The 7,430-nt window shown below is 36.9% G+C and overlaps 1 protein-coding gene across 2 annotated transcripts; it reads left to right on the top strand.

The window, feature by feature from the left end:
* Positions 1–1,128: 1,128 nt before the first annotated feature.
* LOC143878209 (DNA glycosylase superfamily protein) lies at positions 1,129–5,349 on the top strand. Of its 2 annotated transcripts, none has more exons than XM_077380510.1 (5): positions 1,129–1,497; positions 2,444–2,501; positions 2,626–2,709; positions 2,896–3,037; positions 4,931–5,349. In XM_077380510.1, the coding sequence occupies exons 1-5, from the start codon at positions 1,155–1,157 to the stop codon at positions 5,219–5,221; spliced, it is 918 nt and encodes a 305-aa protein (XP_077236625.1). In that variant the 5' UTR covers positions 1,129–1,154; the 3' UTR covers positions 5,222–5,349. The 2 variants fall into 2 exon arrangements, with proteins under 2 accessions (XP_077236625.1, XP_077236624.1); XM_077380509.1 differs by having other exon boundaries at positions 1,129–1,503.
* The last annotated feature ends 2,081 nt before the right edge of the window (positions 5,350–7,430 follow it).

The following is a 7,430-nucleotide window of genomic DNA, read 5'->3' as shown; positions in this document are numbered from 1 at the left end:
AAATATGATTTTGGAAAAATTTACATGGAAAATGAGTTTAACAAAAACCTAGAAAATCCATTTTCAAAGAAAAAAAAATCTAGAGAAAAAAATTCCCCATATATCCAAACCGCCCCCAAGACCCAGTTTGGGTTGCAGGAATTTTTTTTTTTTTTTAATTTGGAAAAAGAAATTTTGTAGAGTTTCTTTCTTTACCATTTGTTTCATTACAAGTGAAAATCATTTCCCCGGCACAAGAGGTGGTATTCTGATTCCGTCTCGGTTGAAATGAAATTTTTTATTTTAATTTTTTTCATCGGAATAGGAATCGAAATCGAAATCGAAATCAGATACCGATCCTGATTCTGGCCATCCAAAAGCAGCTTAATGGTCACAGCATTGATGTCAAAGGGTTCAACCTAGCTGACCCACTAACCGATCCAACCGATATCCTCTCTTTTACTACATCTAACATTTAAAACTTAAAAAGAACGTGATAGATAGGATATCTCTTTCTTTGTTGGCAAAGGGTAAGTTCTCAAGCCTCCTTAAGAGTGGGATTTAAGTTTGTTATGGACCCATTTTCACTCATTTTGAGAAAAACTCCACAACTAATACATCGGGGCATTTGATCTTGTGGGTCAACAAAATATCGGTCCATCGCTATCTGTTCCACTGTGATTGGACTATCCTAACCCTTCATCAACATTCAAACTTGTAGGGAAAACCCAACAAATCATATCTCTGGGATCAAGCCTGATCAAGGTTTAGGATCATTCAATTATGGTTGCACTGGAAACAATAGACAGATTCATGCCAGTCGAAAAATCCAACGATCCAATCATGTCTACTTGTGAACTGGGCCAGAGTAGTCCTTGTAGATCTCATCTCATGAAAAGGAAAGAAATAGTATGAATTTACATTAGTCAATTTGATAACACTAGAAATTATGGGATAGATTACATCATTACACATTTCTAAATTCTAATTACAATATCAATTCTAGTTTCTTTAGTCACAAAGTAGCTTTCATTAATCTGCCGTGAACTTACATTCCACCCAACAAATTAGGCTTTGGGTCCTTTGATCTCTCTTCCATATTAAAAACCCAAGACTCCAAATATCAACACACATTCACATCTACCGGTATCAACTGCCTGAATTGTTTCTTAAGAATGAATACAGGAAATGTGAGACGACAAGATTTGGAGAGGTGCCGAAGTTTGAGAGAGAGGGAAAAACCCAGTAACAGTTCCTTATCAAAGCACCTCCAAAAGGTGTACCCAATTGGGATTCATAAGAGCACTTCATCTTTAACACTCTCATCTCTATCTCTGTCTCAGTGTTCAAACGATTCTTCTCTCAACAGTTGTCTTTCTCGTTGGGATAGGAAGGTTCAAGCATCTCTTCATGGGCTTGGATCTCTTGAGAAAAGGGAGGCTTCTGTTGCTGATGTTGGAAAAGGGAGCTTGGATTCTAGAGATGGAAACTTGAAGAGGTGCCATTGGATTACAAAGGGTAGTGGTAAGCTGTATCTTTATCTTTAGATTTTACCACATTGTAAGAGAGAGAATACTTTGTTTAATCATTTAGAGTCATAACATTTAATCTCCAATTGGTTGTATATTTACAAGCCAACAGAAAAGGAAAGTGTCAATGAGGTTAGTATTATCACCCTATCACTAACATTTAAAATAAAGAAGAGTGCCAATGTCAAAACAAGGGGCGGTAGGTGTCAGCTTACTTCCTAAAATGTTTCTTAAGCTTAGTTGGTGCAGAATTAATCTTTGATCAAACCATTGAAATGCTCGAGCAGCAATCTATCACATTGTGCTTCAAATTTAACCAGGCGCAAACTCTAGCATCTAACTGTGGTATGATAGGAGTCCATGTGTAGGGCTTATAAGGATTTGGGCACCTTCTCCTTAACAGCTGACTTTTTAGGGTGAGTTCTACCCGGGTCCCAGCCATAGTTAGCAAAACTCCGTTTAAAAAAAAAAACCTTTTTTTTAAAAAACGTGTTTTATTGGTGTGCCGTTTAAAACTTTAAAACTGAATAAAAGTTAGTTTTTTGAGGCAAATGTTTTAAACACCTTTAAAACATGTTTTTTTGGCCAACTTTCTGTTTTTACCCCTACCATATTTTGTGAATGACTAGATTCTAAACGCATTTTCTTGTGTTTCCGTTTTTTTACTACGTTTTTTGAACCAATACCGTATTAAACTCGAATTTTTGCCATCCCATTTTTTTGCCGAATCACGCGCGTTTTGCTAACTATAATCCCAACAAGTGGTATCATCATACTTCAGTGTGAACATTTCATATTAGGTCGTCTACCTTCTACATATATTAGGACATTCAAGTGTCACAATGTTGCGATAGAAAACAAGGAAAATGAAGTTTGGAAAACATTTTTTTTGGAAGAATAAATCAAAGTGAGGAATTTGACATATGTTGTCACAGACCAGGTCTACGTTCTATTCCACGACGAGCGTTGGGGTGTCCCTGTTTATGATGATAGGTGAGCTTTTTTCGCTAGCATTTTTTTTTTTTTTCATCTTTTGCTTTTTGCTTAATTATGCACCATAAAAGTTTAAATTATTTATCGAATCCTAATTAAATTATTACTAATAATTATGGCACAGCCAGTTGTTTGAGCTACTCGCTTTATCAGGCATGTTAATGGATCAAAATTGGACCGAAATTCTCAGCAGAAGGGAGCTATACAGGTTCCTTTTCTCTATTCAGTAACTAAAATTATATGCTTAGACGCATTTAGATTTTTCTTTTTTATTGTTATTTATCCTGAGATGAATGATTGGATCCAATCACTAGGCATCAAAGAGTCATCTGATTTTCGAGTATCATTTTTTGAGCATTATATATAATTTTGATATATGATTGGATTGTTACAGAGAAGTTTTCTCTAGATTTGATGCCAATGTTGTTACCAAGATGGAGGAGAAGAAGATCATAGAGATAAGTTCCAACAAGAAGCTTATGCTAGCAGAGAGCAGGGTGAGGTGCATAGTAGACAATGCTAGGGGCATTCTAAAGGCAAGTTTTGAGGAAATGTTGCTTACTTTAGGCCATGTTTGGATTTCAGGATTTTTTTCTGCAAAAGTTTGGAAAAGAATTTTTTTTTGCCAGAATTTCCTATATTTCTTGATTACACATGAAAAAAGTGACTTGAACCATCATAGTTCGAGATTATTTTTTTTTTTCAGAATTTCCTTTACATGTTAATTTCATCACATATGAAAAAGTGACTTGCATCATCATAGTTCAAGATGTACAGGACCTTTAATTTATAACGATGTCCTTCTAAATAAGCCATAATCATATCATGTCCACTAAATTATGGAAACAAAAAAAATTCCAAGGAAAATATTTTGTTGCAAATAGCAGTCCAAACATGGCGTCCAAGACTAATAATGGCCGTTTGGGTGTCTAACCCAATTGCATTTTAGGTGCAATTTGTGTGTAAAACGCAATCTCTCAGACAGGGTTACATACCCAAAATGGGAACCATTTCACGAATCATGGCATCCCACCCATTTCACGAATCATGGCATCCCAACATACTTTGTTTTTCAAAATATTGAAAAAAAAAAACACAATCTTTTGATAAAAAAGAGAAACTTCAATGAGAACTCGTAATAATAAAATGGTGAACGATAGGATGCTTAGGAGTTAGGATGCCATTAACAGTCCTAAAATCCCACCTTTACCAATGAAAGGATATGTCGGTCATTTAGAAAAGCTATAAGGATATTTTTGTCTGAACATACTGCCCATGAACCTGTGTCCATTCAGTGGCTGGTTAGAGACGCCTGTTAGGAAGCTCCCCGCCACCTAAGGGTGCAACTAGGGTCGGGTTGAGGCCAAACCCAACCCAACCCAAGGAACCATTTACTCAACCCAAAACCGACCTGACCTGACCTGAGTTCCAACCCAATGACGGTCAACCCGACCCAACCAGACCTGAGGAAGCCTTTTTCCAAACCCAACCCAGCGATTTTTAAAGCTTTAAATCATAAAAAAAACTAAAAAAAATGTCGGGTTTCACTTGGGTCGGGTTGCCCGAGCCCTCAACCCAAGCCCGACCCGAACTTAACCCGGGTTAGGAAACCTGAACCCGACCTGAAAGATACCCAACCTAACCCGACTTTTTTTTTGGGTTGAACCAAACCAGAGTTGCACCCATAGCGCCACATATATTTTAGCTTTCTAATACAAAATAGCTAATTTGTTATGGTGCAAAAACTGTGAGATGGCAAAAATGTTTTTAAATCATTTTAGAGTTTTTTACCAAGAATTTCTAAATTTTAATAAATCAGATTTGCTAGGCAATTCTGCGGAAAGCCATTTCGCGGCTGGCTTTCACCTGTGGCTGTGCTTTCATGCAAAAGTCAGGCACAAAATGACTTTCCCTGCAATGGCCTAGCAAATCCCATGTTTTAACGAAACTGGATTTCGTTTTGGAAGATAAAGACGAAATCCCATGTTGTGCTACATGCGCAAAAGACAAGGAAGCGAGCTCGTAACCCCACAAAATGTCAAAAAAAGAAAAAAAGAAAAAAAATCCAACAGTGGAAGTGTTTTCCTTTCTTTTTTAAGTGGTTTGTGACACCTTAAACCCTAAACCCTAAACCAACTGTAATAACCTTTAAGAGCTCTTTAAATACTAAAAGACAATATGCATTGATGAACACATCAAGACTTGGTTGTGCTAATATCATTTCCCTTTTTTCAATTTTCAATTTTTTACCAATTCATAAAAATGTAAAGAAAAAATTAAAATTTCTAGAGATCTTCCCTTGCCGAGAAATTACCCGAGACATTTTTGTGCCCATGGTGTTTATAATTTGTTCACTGATTCATTCTATGGAACATTCATGTTTAATCTTTCTTACATATTTCCTTTTCATTTCTTATAAATGGACGCAGATTGTGAAGGAATTTGGGTCTTTTAGTAGCTATCTCTGGGGGTACATGAATTACAGACCCAACATCAGTAGATATAGATACCCAAGAAATATTCCTCTGAGGACCCCTAAAGCAGAAGCCATTAGCAAGGATCTAATTAGAAGAGGGTTCCGATTCGTCGGTCCAGTGATAGTATATTCATTTATGCAGGCAGCAGGAATGACCATAGATCACCTCATCGATTGCTTTAGATTTGTCGAATGTGTGAACCTTGCTGAGAATCCATGCAGCTTGACTAACACGGCTAAGTAGTTCTTGAGAAAGCATCATTAACTTCAATTTCAATTTTGTTTAAAGCTTCTTCATATGTAAAGCTTGTCTTTTGAAAGTAAATGTATTGCCTAATGTGATGGAAAGAAGGTTGAAAGTTTTCAATTCGATGAGCAGGTGCATAGTGAGAAATAAATGGTATAAGGCAACAATTTGCAAACTAATAGATAGGAAGAGTTTTGAAATTAATAGTTTAGGTTTCTAGAGGAACTACCTGGTGCCTGGCTATGTGCAGGTTGGGTCTAACTACATTAGGATTAGGATTAATAGTTCGTTAGATATATTAAACTTTAATACGAATGGAATTGTGAGACATCTCTCTACTGCCATCTAACTGACTATAAGAATATCTTCTCCATCATATAACAGGCCACCTAGAGAGGCAGTAGAAGATCCAAGCCAGATCGATCGACCTCCGCAGAGGCTCGAGATGGGTTCCTGATCTATTTTATATTCTAGATAATTTGCATGATTAGATGATATTAATTCAAAATAAATCTAGCAGAATAGATTAATTAGATCTATTATAGAGATCTTGGAATTCTAGATAATCAAATTTGTGAACTTGATTGTGATTCCTTGATCCAAGATTTACATTCAAATCCTGTAAGAACTTGATTGTGATTCCTTGATCCAAGATTTACATTCAAATCCTGTAATGACGATGGTGAGGGTATAGAATGAATGAATGGAATCTGGCAATTGGAAAACGATGGATGAGAAGATGGAGTGGCACAAGCTTCTTGTTGTAACCGGAAACCTGCTGTTGAAGGAGATGGCTATCCAATAGATAACCATCCCCATGTCTAACATTCCCAATAGAAACATTTAATAAAGATTCTCGTGGCGCTATTCTTATTTAATAATCTTTATTAAAAATCCTTGGTTAGGCCTACTAACTTTCTCCTAACTTGTCCACTAAATGATGTAAAGGAGGGAGTGCAGGATAGTGGAATTAAAGAAATGAGAATGCTTTTTTCAATCCTTGTAAGAAACAAAAATGAGAATCAATATATTTTTGTTGAAAGCTTATTTTTCTCATATGATGCTTAGATTCAAACCTTAGCTAGAACTAGTGCCAAACAATAAGACATCCAGTAATGGGAGGAGAGGGTAAAAATTTGTTTCCATATAGCTGGAGGGGCATTATAGTTTGAGTTCTGAAGAAAAGAAAAATTAAAAAAAAAAGAGAGGAAAAGGTTGATAGAAGTTGAGTGGGCCCCATACATATTACTCCAATCTGTACTGTGAAAATCAAATGGGTACAGCTCTTATAAGCCCAGTAAAAGGCCCACTGGGATTTTAATTCCAGTTACGGAGTTACCCACTTTGGTCATCACCTACTCCACTTCAATCACCACAATACAAATGTACAGGGACCTAGAGGAAGTTTCGCCGTGGGCCCATCATAGATGGACTCTTAGCCCAAAGCTGCAATGGGAAGTGATGTATTAGCCTGTCTTTTTTGGAAAAAAAAAAAAACCTTGGGACAACCCCCTCTATATAAAAAAAAGTAGCGAATATATCATTTCAATTAACTATTTAGGCACTACTAAATATGGATATCTAAGACAAAATGGCCACTGCTTTTTTTAAAAAATGGTGAAATTTTATAAAAAAGTCGGGACCGTTACAGAGGCAGTCATGGAAACAAAGGGAACAAGAAAAGAAGAAAATCACCACAAATACACAATTGCTAATCGAAATTTTTTAATGCTCATTTAGACACGCTAGATGGTCTGCCTCCCCATTCTCCGATCTCCTGATGTGATGAGAGCGAACTAAGTGACTCGCACATGGTCCAAGATCTCATCAATAAACTCTGAAAATCTCCAAGGATGGGGTGATCTCACATACAAGCATATGATTAAGGGAATTTCCCTCCAATGTATAAGGCTGTCGATCTAGGCACGCTAGATGGTCTGCTTCTCCATTTGCCGACTTCTTGACATGATGAAGGTGAATGACCTCCACATGGTCCAAGATCTCATCTCAGTGAACTATGAAAATCTCCCTCCACTATATGGTTGTCCGTATCCCTACCCACTGCCAACTAATCTAATGCCTTCGAGGTATTGCTCATACTTTGGCATCATTAGAATCCTCGATTCCGATCGGCCTAGGAAAGGTCCACTTGGTTAAGCCATCAAAATGGCCAATGCTTTATATTGATTGGTGAAAGGAATGCTCG

The sequence above is a fragment of the Tasmannia lanceolata genome, unplaced genomic scaffold (assembly GCF_043159265.1).
Source record: "Tasmannia lanceolata isolate RefF3 unplaced genomic scaffold, GAP_Taslan_0.1 ptg000006l, whole genome shotgun sequence".
Classification (NCBI taxonomy): domain Eukaryota; kingdom Viridiplantae; phylum Streptophyta; class Magnoliopsida; order Canellales; family Winteraceae; genus Tasmannia; species Tasmannia lanceolata.
This window is presented reverse-complemented; position numbering and strand designations above follow the sequence as displayed.

Bases quoted from the DNA above. Each gene is read 5' to 3' on its own strand.
- LOC143878209 (XM_077380509.1), top strand. From the start codon at position 1,155: ATGAATACAGGAAATGTGAGACGACAAGATTTGGAGAGGTGCCGAAGT. The intron at 1,504-2,443 runs GTAAGCTGTATC...ATGTTGTCACAG, and splicing joins TTGGATTACAAAGGGTAGTG to ACCAGGTCTACGTTCTATTC. The intron at 2,710-2,895 runs GTTCCTTTTCTC...GGATTGTTACAG, and splicing joins AGCAGAAGGGAGCTATACAG to AGAAGTTTTCTCTAGATTTG.